The 15152-nt window shown below is 37.7% G+C and overlaps 2 protein-coding genes across 2 annotated transcripts; one reads left to right on the top strand and one right to left on the bottom strand.

Moving 5' to 3' along the window:
- Window positions 1-6008: 6008 nt before the first annotated feature.
- On the bottom strand, window positions 6009-11568 carry MIRO2 (MIRO-related GTP-ase 2). Its single transcript, XM_089054252.1, has 14 exons — window positions 11163-11568; window positions 10921-11053; window positions 10673-10822; window positions 10405-10581; window positions 10063-10314; window positions 9759-9827; window positions 9578-9633; window positions 8795-8876; window positions 8423-8634; window positions 7912-7981; window positions 7597-7709; window positions 6798-6948; window positions 6461-6647; window positions 6009-6367 (listed from the first exon to the last, which is right to left on the bottom strand). The coding sequence occupies exons 1-14, from the start codon at window positions 11369-11371 to the stop codon at window positions 6294-6296; spliced, it is 1935 nt and encodes a 644-aa protein (XP_088910378.1). The 5' UTR covers window positions 11372-11568; the 3' UTR covers window positions 6009-6293.
- Window positions 11569-12185: 617 nt separating this feature from the next.
- LOC103334117 (Pentatricopeptide repeat (PPR) superfamily protein) lies at window positions 12186-14768 on the top strand. The gene is made up of 2 exons (XM_008237055.2): window positions 12186-12534; window positions 13377-14768. The coding sequence occupies exons 1-2, from the start codon at window positions 12256-12258 to the stop codon at window positions 14631-14633; spliced, it is 1536 nt and encodes a 511-aa protein (XP_008235277.2). The 5' UTR covers window positions 12186-12255; the 3' UTR covers window positions 14634-14768.
- Window positions 14769-15152: the final 384 nt, after the last annotated feature.

The following is a 15152-nucleotide window of genomic DNA, read 5'->3' as shown; positions in this document are numbered from 1 at the left end:
TACACTGATTTCATACACGAGACGGTGTGATATGTGACAAGTTATGTGATGTGTATAAAGCCGGAAAATGGTGCAAGTTTTTACATTTTCCCTATTCTTATACACCATATTTGATACCTTGTACGGATAAAAGCATCTTTGTATTTATACCCACACACTAACCCAAAAGTGATGATATTTCATATATATATATATATAATTTCGATCTCTTGGACTACAGTCCAAGAGATTTGTGGTCACCACCGTCGGATGTAAATTCAACAATTTCATTCACTCTTGACTCCTTTTAAGAAACTTTTTTGAACCATTGGATTAATATCTAACTACAGAACTACAATCTCTTGGTCTCCTGTGGTCCAAGAGATCGGGACTATATATATATATATATATTTTATAACATGTACCCATAAACAAGAACTGAATGGTAGAACAACCCACATTTAGCTCCTAAATTAAAATGGCATTTTCATGCAAAGGAAAGTAAATATATATGTTGCAAGTTGTGGGTACGAATGAATGAATGCCTGGTTAAGGGTAGGCCCCGAAGGGTAACATGGACTGACTTCATCAATGTCCATCATCCATGTGGGATCACTTTTTTCCTCTTCCATCTCATGATATTCCTTCCATCACAAACATGCAAGAGTTGCGCTAGTCATGCGATCAAACATAGGCCCCGTTTGGGATTGCTTTTTTTGGCCAAAAATCTGCTTAACTTTAAAGTTAAGCAGTTTAAGGTGTTTGGTAAAATTAAAATATCCCGATTATTTTAAAAATTTTTGACAGTTTTAAAAGTCGACTGGTTCTTTTCAAAGTGCTTTCAAAAGAAGCAGAGATGAATATTTAATGAATTTTTTTAATTCTCAAAATATCATCATTCATTTTTTAAAAATGACACCACCTCCACTTTTACATCCAACTCCACCACTTGCACCACCACATTTACTACCTCTACAACCATCGCCACCACCACCACCACAACCACCACATCCTCCTCCTCCTCATCCTCCGCCACCACCACCTCCAACATCACCTCCTCCTCATTCACCACCACCGCCGCCACCACCACCACCGCCACCACCACCACCACCACCACCACCACCACCATCACCACCTCCTCCAAAACCTCCACATCCACCACCACCACCATGTTGCCACTACCACCACCACCACCACCACCACCACCTCCACCACCACAACCATCAACTTCGCCTTCATCTCCACCATCAACTCCACTCCATCACTATCACTACCACTACCACCACATGATTAGTGCATAACACTTTTAACATCATGTCTATTTTAGTCATTATTCACAGTTACAATAATTTTATATTAAAATTTACCAAACGGTTTTAACACTGCTTTTTGTACTAACAGCACTTTAAAAATAGTGTTTACCAAACATGGAGTCGCTTTACTTTACTAATTATTTTTAAAGCACAGCAGAAGCAACTTTTTTTAAAAGTGACAGAATCCCAAACTAGGCCATATACATGTTGCGGCTTTGGCAGTAAAGTTTCTTTACAAATTCCTCGTGACGGCTAACCAATAATTAATAGGGGTTTAGCGGTGTTTTTAGAGTACTATTAATTAATTAATTAATTATGGTTGATAGCAAATTGAAATTCTCCTCTGCTTCTCGTTTTTAGGCTATGTTAGCGCGCGTGATTAATAAAACACCTCTTTTCTCGGCGGCAAAGAAGCTAGTAATTTTGAAAGAGAGGACATTGTCCACTATACTCATGGGGAGTTGGGGGGCATCCATACGTCATGTACCACAAGAGTTGTACGATGGGAGTGGTTAGAAAGGAAAAGGAAATGACAGCACATGCAACATTCTGTTCAATATACATCATGTGCTTAATTTGAGAGAACCTTTTAATTTAGATTAGTTAATGGAGTGGAGGCCTTTATCAATATGTTATCGAAGTGATCTTGTGATCGATCTCTTTCATTTTATTGTCAGTTGAAAGTAGTATCAATATCCATGAAAGATACCGGCATTTATAACTGCCTGCCCCAGATTTAGCCATTGATGCCCAACATCACACTCCTCTCACTCTTAATAATAAAAGTCTCATACGTACCTCTTTACTGCACATTTTTTCAGTCTTCACATGGCGCCATGCCTGGTGTTTGGCTGTCGTAGTGGTGAAAGTGAAATCATCCACCAAATTAAACACATGAATTGGAAGTGGGCAAAACTTTGGACAGCGATGGGACCCATTTTCACCATGACAAGTACTATAGTACTTGAAAAATATACAACTCATGTTGTGACTGACTCTACATATATCTGAGTATCTGCATGCGAACCAATTAGGTTTTGAGTTTTCATATCATGGCCAAAATTGTACGTAGGTTTATATATATACACCTTTTGCGCACGTACTATCATTGAAAGGGATCTGACACATCCCATACTGGAGGGCCGAGAGGCTCCCATGAATTCAATTTTTCCCAAATTATATCTCAAAGTTACTCCTCCACTCTCCTAATTCCCGATGACATAGCTTAGTTTTTGTACTAGTTACTACTATCAATAAAATACTATCGTCATTTTCTTAAAAAACTACTCGTCCACTCTTATGATTGGTTTGATTTCTATCGATCTCATTGGCCATTGGTGTACATTTTCTTTCATGAAACGTAGAACGTATAAAATATGTCTTCTATATAGGCATTTTCGGATATATACTGTAATTTAGTAACATTACGTGATGGTGTGCTCCGACTAAAAATTACTTAGCGCACACTCTGTCCATCCAATTGGACAGAGACACAAGAAAGAGAAAGAAAAGAAAAAAGCACAACCCCACAAAGACCTCGAATGTTGACATGTCTCCAACCTTTTTTAGCTTTTGCGTTATGTGTATGCTACTTTGTGTCTGACCCATCTCTCGCTTTCCCTCTCAACTTGCATGCATGGGTAAGGCTGAGTTGGCCTTGTCTCCCTTGTGTGGTTTTGCTTTTGCACCTGAGAAAATATTAACAAAAATATATATAAATGTTACGTGTTAATTAGGACCGCACCAAGCAAGCTAAGCCCTAGAAGCCCACGAATGATATATGAAGTCCACGACAGGAGACAAAGGCCCTTCCTTGGCCCTGGTCATCGATCTCATCCTGAAAATGTATGTGCCTTGCCCTTGGGAATGGGAAGATTGTAAATCCCACCAATTAATTATGTGTGGTCTTCCATCTCCTTCCACTCAGCGGCAGCAATGCATCGTCACCCTTCTTGTCTTACGTGTTCAACTTCATTGCTCTCCACATGTGTCCAATATATTATTTAATTATATGCCACTCTCTTCCGTACATGCTTGTGTTGTGTTGGACTTCCATGTCATCAACCTAATCCCTTTTCCTCTCTCTCTCTCTCTCTCTCTCTCTCTCTCTCTCTCTCTCTCTATATATATATATTTATATGGTAGCTTTAAACCAAGGCCACCAGAGTCTTGGTGCTGATCGATCAATCGATATTATATACTTGTTTGGTGGCTGAAAAACAGAAAACATTTGTTTCTGTAGACATCTTTATCACCAATATTCTAAATGACATATTGATGGTTGAGTTGGTATTGGATTTTACAACCACAGACAGAAAGTGCGAAAGGGCGGGAGGTGGGGGAAGGGCGAGTCCACCTTAGCAATGATGAAAAGTACGTACATACATATAAAGGGAAAGCCAAAAAACAAAATAAAAAACTAGGAAACCCTCCCCCTTATTTCATGCAGTGACATGCATTACCATTACTTGTATTTAAAGTTAACCCACAATTAATCAAGTTATAAATACACATATCCCACATTGATTTGATTATTTTTGCCTAACATATCATATCATTAATAATTTGTCTTGTTTTATATATATATATATATATATATATAAACTAGTTCCGAGGGAAGCTGATGAGTGCAAGTGGTATATCTGCTGATGCAAGTGGTATATCTATATATGATCTTGTGAGAATATATACGGTTGACAAATGTTGAAGGGGATGATTCAGAGCAGAAGATCCACGACGGTATCAAAGGAGGACCCCACGATCCTATAAGCATTTTTGGATTCTGGATATCTTAGTCTATGCTGTTTTGTTGGGTATCATAAGATTTCTCTGTCTGCTACCTAGCTTGCAATTATTTATCTCTCTCTAAAATAAAATAAAAAGATTTTATGATCATCATTTTTGTAATATGTATGTGTCTGTCTCCAATTCGATCAATAGCCCTGGCCCACTTATACCCACCGATTATGCTAACTATAGCTATATAGCTAGGAACCCTAGCTAGTCGAGATGAACAAATCTTAGTGGAAATCCTAGCCGTACGTCCTTGCTCCTGCCGACTAACAGACACATCAATTACCGTCAATACGAGATGATAGAATAAGATTGAATCAGGGGATATTTTTTTTCCTTTCAGATTGCATGCAACATGTTTGTTCTTGATGAAGCTGATCAAATATCTGTATATATATATATATATATATATTCATAAAACGACATTCAAATTAATGACTAGCAAGCTTTGATTTGAGTTTAAAGAATATATGATATGATTACCATGCAGAAACTTGCATGGGGGTTATTTTGGTTCTAGTATTAGCAGCTAGCTAGGTTTTTCGATGCCTGCAGGTTCATTCTTTTGTAACTTCAAAGGCTAAACTAAGCACCAAATCTACCTCTAGCTAGGGCTATATGTGAGATTTTAGAATCTCTATACAGTTTTTCAGGGCTTGAAAGCCGTATCGATCATGGAAGATTCTCTCTCTCTCTCTCTCAAAGCCACCAATAATGTGGAGACAAATATCTTGGCCGCAGTGATGCATGAAGGAAACTAGTCAAAAGCATGCAGCTAAAAGCGATCGCTTGAGATCTTGCGAGGAATAAAATTGCTCCTCCATGTCAGGCAGATAGATCACAGAGAGAGACTTGACCAAGGGCGGTTCTTCTTGGGAGTGATGGATGGAATCAATGAAATAAGATTTTGTTTACCTCTTTCCCCTCCAACTTGGTCTGTATTTCGATCTTCCAAAATCCCACCTTTTCAAATATTTTTCTTTTTCTTTTTCAAAAGTTCAAATACATTTACTTAATTTATTAGACGTCAATAATCAAATCACTGATTAGAAGATAATTAAAGACATCTCTGAACGTTAAATTTAACCACACTTGATTTTTATTTTTATTTTTTATGAATCAAGAAAAAACTTACAAAGAAGATTCCATTGGAATGCCAATATTCCATACACCAAAACAATTTTTAATTTGAAGAAAATCATAAAACCAAATACAAAGCTGTGAATTAGGCCCCAATTGAAGGTTTTTGTGGGTGAGATTATGGAAAATTTTGGCCAACAAGTTCAATCAGGTAAGCATAAAGAGGAACATGAACATCTGGATTGAAGGCAGAGACACCCTTTAGACAAAATCATAAGTCTATGTTCCCTTGCTCACTCAACCTAGCTAGCATCACTTAGGATTTAGCTTGTCACACGTTAAAAATCAAATGCACCCACTAATGGAGCTACATTTACAAATATGCACGTCCATCCAGTCACGGGGCGCCCAAATTGGCGCAGACAACTTTTTGCCGAAACTACACATCATTACTGCATGAAGCAATCTGAGACGACATCACTTGCAACTAAAATGTCTACACTTTGTTTACTATATTGATCTTAAACGTTTATTGTGTGGGAGGTTGATTTTACATGCCTAAACAACTGAGATTAGTGAGAAGCTTGTAACTTAAGTGGTTAAGAACAGTTGCACCCAAGGTTCAGTATTTGAATCCCCCTCCCTCACTATCACTTGTATCCCAAAATAAATAAATACACAACTGAGATTGATAGTGAATGGATTTTCAGATTGGACGACGCTCAATATGTATTAAGCTGAAGAAGCCCATTCTTGAAAGCCCAGCCCAAGAACTAACATGTTTGCTTGCTGTCTCGTTCTTTCAGTATTTTGACAGTAAAAAAAGAAAATGGATAACTACTCTCAGCATCAAACTTCATTATTATTAATAACGTTGATGTTGCACTACTGTTTAAATTACAAGCAATTCTTACCTGGATTATAATGTATAAAGAGATTTGTAAATGTTAAAGGAAATCAGCCCTCAATGGGAGAAAAATAATTGCAAGCAATTTCTATACATGTGCTGTTTTTAGAATGTCCCAATAGAACCAAAAGTTTCTGGGAAAAACCACGCAAAACTAACCCATCAACAAAATTGTTTTCGTAGACTGCAACAGCAATTGATTGATGGCCAAATCCCGGCACCTAACCGGAAGCGTTTCTCCTTGCTGAATACGCACGATACACTGCCAGTCCAACAAAGGCAGCAGCAGCGCCAACTATAAAACGATATAACATATCGATATAGTTAGTGTGTATGAACTCAGAAGAGAATTCTTAGAGAGAGAGAGAGAGGGGAGAGTGAAACATACCTGAAACACACATAAGTGATCGATTAACAACCTGGAGGTACTTCTTGCGGTTCTTCCTAGTCTCAGTTTCAGGAATACTCAAGTGAGGATGCTCAGCTACACTTAGGATTCTATTGAACACATCATTCATAGTGTTCAACTTCATGCTCACACGAACAGGTGCCTCTATGCCCAATTCCTGACTAATCTGAAGAAAAGAGTAAAAAATCATAATTATTAGCTAGTTTCTCCCACAAATAAACAACATGAAGCAAAATCACAACTTCATGGAGTAGTTGATCATTCATTTCCAAACATATGCAAGAATGTGAAGACAAAACAATGAACACTTTTATACCCCTAGTGAATCTCGTACTGCCATTGGATATGGATCCAGATCATCCTTAGCGGCAATAAGGAGGCAAGGTACACCATAGCCACTTTCTTCTCCTTGCTTAGCAACCTCCACAAGGAGCTCCCTTGATCTCTTCCATGAATGTTCACTTGAACTGGAAAGTGAAAAACAATGTCACAGCATGAAATCACTGAAATAAACAGAACTTATAATTCTTCCGGCACATCTGAGTTATTCAAACAATGCCACAAAGGCATGTATAACCAACCGATCTACATGCTACAAATATTAGATAAACAAATTAATCGAAGTATTTATATGAATCTAACCATCAAAAGGTCTAAATTTTTAATGTGCAGCTTCTAAGTTTGATTAACTTTTTGGCCATTTTCCCCGTATTTGTATTAATCTAACCATCAAAAACCTTTTTCCAAGAAAAAGCTATTTGCAAACTTTGAACTAGTCCAGACAAACCAAACCACCAAATCTTACATGGGTTGGTTAATTAGGTTCTAAGAACCCACATCTCCTCTGACGGTTTGACTTCGTGTTAAGCCTAGTCTGAAGCGAACAAAACCAAGGTAGTACCTCTATATACAGAATGCCTTGAATTGTTAAAATTATATACATATATGAGTAAACCATGCAAAATTATGTTAAATCCTATAACAATTCCAGTAATCGAAATTGGTCAACAACTCACAAAAGAAAAGCCTAACACACATTACCATTGTGCTCCATTTTGTGGAAAATTGAAATAATAAATTTGTTAATTTTAATGAACAAAATAAAATAAAATCACCTGTCATGGACAAAGACAGCTACATCACAGACTGCCAAAAAGGTCTTCTTAGACAAAAAGGTTTTAACTTCGTCTTCTGGTATCTCTCTCAATACAAGAGTCTTCTTATTCCCCTATAGCACAAGTCACAACATCAATTCATGGATACATTTAGGTCCAAGATATTACAAATCATACAGGCAATCATGTTTGTTCATTTCTTTTGTTTGCCACATATCCATTTACTTTCATCCAGGAATCTATCAAACTTGCTCTCTTCTCACAAAAACAATTTCAATGCGTGTAAGAAATTTTTTTATATTTGACGGTACTCACCCCAACCTGGTTAACAACATTCACTGCGAAACGCTCACCAGTTGCTGTAGTGTCACTCTTTGAGAAAGACCTGAGGTTGAAATTGGCAACAATAAATTAACAATGTCAAACGAAAAATAAATGATGTACAGTCACCACAAATAAATTCTGAAATGGACAGAGTCAAACAGGAAATAGGTAGCAGATATGGCGATAGCTGAAAATTCATAATATAATGCTTGGACACCCAAGTGCGGCACATCCATGTGAGCTTTCTCTCAATTTGGGAAAAAAGAAAATAAGGTTATTTCAGGTGTAAAATATTTCAATTGTGTACAACTCTATAGCCGCATTTGAGAGAATTTTGTTTTTAACCAAGGATTGAAAACAAACGGGAGATAAGGTATTGAGTAAAATTTGGAAGTGTGAGTCAATAGGTTAAATTTCTACAGACACCTCTTCCTCTTCATTTTATATAATAATACAGAGTACTAGATACCATATTGAGCTCAGTAAAGTTTGAGAGCAATACCTTCCTACGAATGAATTCAAAAGAGCGGTTTTTCCTGCATTTTTAGGACCAAACACGAAGCAGTGGAAGACATTTCTTTCAGTTTTTTGCTTTTTACGATCTACTGATCTTCTTCTAGTAACATGGAGCGCAGAAGCAGGAGCACCAGTGTATCCAATGTATATCAAGTTAGCCATACTTTTCTTCGGATCTATTAGTGTCATGAGGGCCCACTGGAATCACACATAAAACACAAATACAGTTACAGCATACAATTGACTTAACGAGATTAAAAGAAAGACACTTTTATCATCAAGAAATAGATAAAACAAAAAATGGTGACGAATATAAGCAGCTACTCTAAACAGGGTAGCAACAAGAAAGAAGATATACCTCAGACAGGAACGCATTAAGAGGTAAATTCCCTGATGCTGTTATCTCTGCAGCATCTTCAAAAGGTAGTTCACTCCAAGGACTGAAAAAAAACATTGAACACAATACTAAGAAATCTATTATGGAGAATAAAAAGAAACCAAGATAGGGACATTCATTATTTAATCCCACAATATACAGGTGGCAGTTAATTAAAAATACTTGAAAAAGGTAGAAAAACATATAGATAGATCAGGACTTCATGCAGGTGGCAGTTAATAGAAAATACTTGAAGACATTAATACATGTAGCTCAGGAAACTATCACAATCAGAAGTACTATATCATAGAAAATACAGAAACTATGAAACATTTTGAACGTGACATCCTGGCTATCGGGACTTACCATTTGAGAAATTAAAGTTAGATTCATCACGAGACAGATTAAAGATGACTCCATCATTAATATGTTTCAGCAACTCATAAAGCTGAACTATATTGTCAGGATGTTATTCCAACAATCAAGAGGTGGGTGTAAATATTTAATTGTGTGTGAGGAACAGAAAATCTACTGCCCATAAAACAGCAGATATAAGCTGAAGCACACATCTATTAAGTAACTTCAGAACCTTGCAGGCAGCAGAGATGCCCCCTTCTCAGCTGGCACAAGCAGCATTATATGCAGGTAACCATTACAGTGGGGTTTCATTGAATACGTAATGAAAACAAAACTAGGTATGCAAGCAAATATAATGAAATATATACTGAAAACTATTGAACAAATTCTAATAATAATTGAATTCACCTTTCTGGAGCAGTAGCAAATAGTTCCTCAAGCTGATGTGGTCGTAGGGCTCCGTCCTAGTTGCCAAGGTACATTTGGAAATAAAATGACAGAATAATCATTAGCACCGTAAACAGAGACAAAACATAAATTACATTGCAAAGGCATAGAAAGAATGGTGAGAATAGATATCAGGGTATACATTATCAGTGTCGAATAAACGGAAGATCCCCCTCAGGAACTCAACAGCTTCAGTTGTCAGCTCCACGCTCTAAAACAAGACGTTTAAGAATAAGTATTGCATATTTACCATTAAAAAACAAAGTATTATGAAATATGACAGGAAAAAATAAACACATTGGCAGGAGCCAATAAACAGATTTTCTAGTCATTAGTATTTCAATGCTAAAGTTTTTATCATAAAAGCTTGCATCTATGCCTTCTAATGAACAAAAACAGTGTAGCAACACTAAAACTTCAAAATAACAAGACCTTTTGAGCTATACCTGATCTGGAGCACGCTTGGATGGAACAGGAACAAACTCATCTGCAAGTTTTAGGTCATCATCATATCCAAATTTTCTCAAGACGGCCCAAGTTGTCTCAAGACGTCCTTTCTCAATGAAAAGAGCATGAAGAAAAAGGAACCCACTGAGGGTAAGACCAATATCATTGATACCATCTGGTAGCTTCTCATGTACAACCCTTTTAACTCCCACAATTTCAGCAGGCTGTAGTGGAGCATTAAAACATTTAACCTGTTTATGGCAGTTACCAAATGTCAAACTTCCAAATAAGTGACTGAAAAACGATTGGAAGACACGCAACAGAAAAGGGAAAAAGGAAACCTGGAATTCATTCAGTTCTGAATCATTGAGGGCACCGTCCATGTCATGATCGCAAAGAGTAAATATCCTTCTCAAAGCGCTAATGCATCGGGGTTGCAGAGCTTGCCTTTCTTGATCAAACAACGGGGTTGTTGGATGAAGGACTGCCTTCTGAGCATAATAAAATACTTCCGGAACCTAATAACAAGTAATTTACAATGTTCAAACATCAAGATCTCTTACCTTTATTTAACACAGGAAACAAAAGTGTTTAGGCATCTGAATATACCTGACTATTAGTGGCTGCTGAACACTCAATGCAAGTCTCGATTTCCCTAAATTGCTGCATGATAGGTGACATCACCTGCTCCATGCTCATTGGCGCCTGTTCGTCTTGCAAATCTAACTTGCATCCCACCAGAATAACCGGCACCTTCACCTAACCATTTCCAATTTTCTCATAATATCAATTAACTAAATAATTGAAAATCAACAAGGAAAACAATGCCATGCCAGTAAAGCAATAGAATTACAAACCCCCAAGTGACGAAGCTCAGGCAGCCAGTAAGTAGAGAGACGACTGAGCGTCATCGGTTGATCACAGGCATAAGTTAACACCACCACATCAGCCCGCTTCAATTCTTCATTGCGCTTACTACTATTCTCCAAGCTAAATATATTTTATCAACACAAACTTCAATAAAAAACAGCTATTTTCGTTTTTTCTTGGCAAAAAAGAAATTGCAATTTTCGTTCTTAGTGTGTATGTATACACATACCTTGAAGAGGTATCGATGACGGTGAGGGGAACGAGATCGTTGTACAAATCGGCGGGGAGGCGCGTCGGCGGGAGCACAGGAGGGACGTTTCGGTCGAAGGCTTCGGTGGCCACTGCTGAGATCAAGGTCGACTTGCCAGTGCCACGGTCACCGGCGACGACGACTCGGACGCCGGTGCGTTTTCCGCCATAGATACCTGTTGTTGACATCTTCGTCTTGGGCCAACAGAAAAGCGCGAACTGAGAGTCGCAGGGTTTTATGTTGAACTTATAAATATCAATGAAGGCGTGAGATTGAAGACGGTGTCTGAGCTGCCGTTTGAGTGATGATTTGTTAGTTTGGCGACAAGTCACTTTTCATTCCATGGTTTTAATTTTGGCAATTTGAACCTTGTATTTTGATTCTATCACAATTCAAAGACAGATCTTGTATTTCAACAAAAATAAAAAAGATATGTCTTGTATTTTGATTCTATCATAATTCAAAAACATATCTAAACTTATGTACAATTGCCCAACGAGTATTTTTTATCACTACTTTAACTCAAAGTGTATCATTATTATCATTCTCAACTCTTGATATGTGTCCATAAGCATAATCATGATTCCATAAATACAAAGCAAAAGTTAATTATTGTTAAGTCCATAAACACGTGTTAAGTGTTGAGAATGATGATAATAATACACATTATGTTAAACTGGTGAGCAAAAATATTTCATATATTCATTATATATATACATATTTTAGATGGAATATAGGATGAAATTGTATGAAAATTTAGATGTCTCTTTAAATTGCGAGAGAATCAAAGTACAAAGGTTAAATTGACAAAATTAAAACTACATACATATACCAAATAAAAAAATCAACAAATTATAGAGACCAAAAATGATGTTAATTTTTGTCTTACTGTAGTTTTCAGCCCAGTTTAATTCTTCGTGGCCCAAAATGGCCCAGTTTAATTCTTCTTGGCCCAACAAAAGCTCAATGGCTCTTGTGTCCAATGCCCAAGACGGCGACGTCGAGAGTTGAGGGTATTGAGACTGACAGTAGATGAGACTGGCTGGCATAGAGGTTCAAGAACTGAAGGAAGATGTTAATTCGAACCCTGCGGAGCTCCATCGCCGCAGTCCGCCACTTCACGGCGGAGGCGCATGTGGAGACGAAGGCGGCGACCGCCAGCGTAGAGAAAAGCTCGAGCGGTGGCCGAGACACGCTGGGAAGGAGACTTATGAGCCTGGTGTTTCCAAAACGCAGCGCTGTGATTGCCATACGGAAATGGAAAGAGGAAGGGCACAAGGTGCGCAAGTATGAGCTCAATCGCATCGTTCGTGAGCTTCGCAAGCTCAAGCGATACAAACACGCACTCGAGGTTGGTTTGTTTAACAAAAACCCTTGTGTTTATGCTCTGTTCAAGTTAAAGTTTTAATCTTTGGTTTGCTCTTGATGCTTTTACTTAGTTGTAGAAAGTGAGAAGTACTTTTAGGATTGATGGTGTTGGGGGGTTTTTTATGCATGATTGAGTTTGCGTAAATGGTCTGAGTTGATAGGTTTAAATGAGTGTATATTGTTACAGAGCATATAGCAATTTGTTACCCAGTCAAATTTGCTTTAAGCATTTGAAGGTGCAAGCTATTTGAATTCTGTGAAGTGAAAATTGGAATGCTTTTGGTCTGGTTGATAATGCTGGTCTTACAGAAGTACTTTTCCAAGTGTCCAGCTTTTAGTATTTTTGTTTAGGAATTATAATGAAGGTGTGCTGGTGAGTATTCCAACTCTCAAGAATGCGCTCCAGGGGATAATTGAATGTGCATATGGCGTGATTGTAAAATTTGTTCAAGAAAACCTTCAAGTTAATGTGGCTCTCGAGAGGGCTATTGTTTTCCTGTCTTCTGTTTTCATTCATGGGCAGTGATATAAGTTTCAGCTAACTTTTGTAAAGTTGAACATGATCTATAAGTTTGTATTAAAAAAGGGGTTGTGTAAATATGGAATTGATATGTATTCTCTCGCGGTTGCAGTCTGCTAGAATATTCAGTTTGGTGACCCTAGGCCTTTCTGCTAACTTTTTCCCTTCCATTTTCCTTATCAATTTCTTATATGTTGGCTTCTCAAATAAATCTAGTTGGATGTTTCATAACTTGTTGAGCTTTCCGGGAAATTGTTTCCTTTTCAACTGGCCTCCTATTTTAATTTTGAACATTGTTTATGCAGATATGTGAATGGATGACATTACAACAAGATATGAAGCTACTACCAGGTGATTATGCCGTTCACTTAGACTTGATTGCAAAAGTTCGTGGCTTAAATAGTGCGGAAAAGTTTTTTGAGGATCTTCCTGATCAGATGACAGACCGCCCTACCTGTACAGCTCTTCTGCATACCTATGTGCAGAATAAATTGTCTGACAAAGCAGAAGCTCTGATGGCAAAGATGTCACAGTGTGGTTACATGAAGCATCCCCTTGCTTATAACCACATTTTGTCCTTGTACGTTTCCAATGGGCAATTTGACAAGGTTCCAGAAGTAATTCAGGAGTTGAAGAGTAATACTTCGCCAGATGTTGTTACTTACAATCTGTGGTTAACCGTTTGTGCTTTGCAAAGTGATGTTGAAACTGCAGAAAAAGTTTTCCTTGAGTTAAAGAAGGCAAAGCTAAATCCTGACTGGGTTACCTTTAGTACGTTAACCAACTTGTACATAAAAAGTTTGCTGACCGAAAAAGCAGCAGTTACCTTGAAGGAGATGGAGAAAATAGCATCTCGGGAAAATCGAGTTGCATATTCATCCCTGCTCAGCCTGCACACAAACATCGGCGATAAGGATGGTGTTTGGCGAATCTGGAAGAAAATGAAATCATGTTTCCGCAAAATGAATGATGCTGAGTACACATGTATGCTATCTTCGCTTGTGAAACTCAAGGAGTTTGAAGAAGCTGAGAAACTCTATACTGAGTGGGAGTCTGTTTCTGGGACTCATGATGCCAGGGTTTCAAATATACTTCTTGCAGCGTATATCAACAAAGACCAAATGGAAATGGCTGAAACATTTCATAATCGCATGGTGCAAAATGGCATAACGCCTTGTTACAGTACTTGGGAGCTTCTTACATGGGGTTTTTTGAAACAAAAACATACGGAAAAAGTGCTAGATAATTTTAAGAAAGCTGTTGGTAGTGTGAAAAGATGGGATCCTGACAAAAGATTGATTGGAGAAGTATTTAACAGGCTCAAGGAGGAAGGCAATATACAAGGGGCAGAGGAACTGTTAGTGTTTCTTCGGAATGCTGGTCATGTGAGCACTGAGATATATAATTCACTTCTAAGAACTTATGCAGAAGCTGGTAAAATGCCACTTATAGTTGCAGAAAGGATGGAGAAGGACAATGTTCAGTTGGATGAAGAGACTCGCAGACTTATAAAACTGACTAGCACAATGTGCGTGAGCGAAGTTCCTAGCATACGCTCTTGAATGCAAGTGCGATATGAAATTTACTTCCAGAAATTAGTAGAATTTGCTGTTTTTCAGCTAACTTTTTGTAGCCATAATGGTTTACTTATATGATGCTTCAAATTATTGATTGCAATTGTTTTCTTGATCTTTGAATTTGCTTGTTTATGTTGGCTGGATAACAAGAAGGTGGGATTTGAATGTGATCAACAAAGAATGCTGTTCATTGTACTGAAACCAAATCTATATATAAGTAGCTTCTTTTCTTTTCCTTTTTTCTTTTTTTTTTTGGGTTTTATGGGCAGAAAGTTTTGCAGTTTACCTAATGGATTTCGAACAGTTTCTGGTTCAACAAGCAGTTTGACTGATGAATATGGGCAGTAGAGTTGTAAATGTATGTCAAATAAGGGGTTGATTAATTGGGTCAATGATCTTTACACCAGCATGTATTTGTTTCAATCAAGCTAGGTCTTCCTTGACCTGCCAAACCCAACTGAACTGCCACTTCTGTTGACCTAGCACTTTGCAATCTTTATGGGT

Source organism: Prunus mume, linkage group LG6 (assembly GCF_029339155.1).
Source record: "Prunus mume cultivar Tortuosa linkage group LG6, ASM2933915v1, whole genome shotgun sequence".
Lineage (NCBI taxonomy): Eukaryota > Viridiplantae > Streptophyta > Magnoliopsida > Rosales > Rosaceae > Prunus > Prunus mume.
Note: the sequence above shows the minus strand (reverse complement) of the source record. Positions and strands in the feature narration are given on the sequence as shown.

Bases quoted from the DNA above. Each gene is read 5' to 3' on its own strand.
- MIRO2 (XM_089054252.1), bottom strand. From the start codon at position 11,371: ATGTCAACAACAGGTATCTATGGCGGAAAACGCACCGGCGTCCGAGTC. The intron at 9,634-9,758 runs GTATACCCTGAT...CTTGGCAACTAG, and splicing joins GTTTATTCGACACTGATAAT to GACGGAGCCCTACGACCACA. The intron at 6,368-6,460 runs GTATGTTTCACT...ATCGTTTTATAG, and splicing joins ATCACTTATGTGTGTTTCAG to TTGGCGCTGCTGCTGCCTTT.
- LOC103334117 (XM_008237055.2), top strand. From the start codon at position 12,256: ATGTTAATTCGAACCCTGCGGAGCTCCATCGCCGCAGTCCGCCACTTC. The intron at 12,535-13,376 runs GTTGGTTTGTTT...TTGTTTATGCAG, and splicing joins GATACAAACACGCACTCGAG to ATATGTGAATGGATGACATT.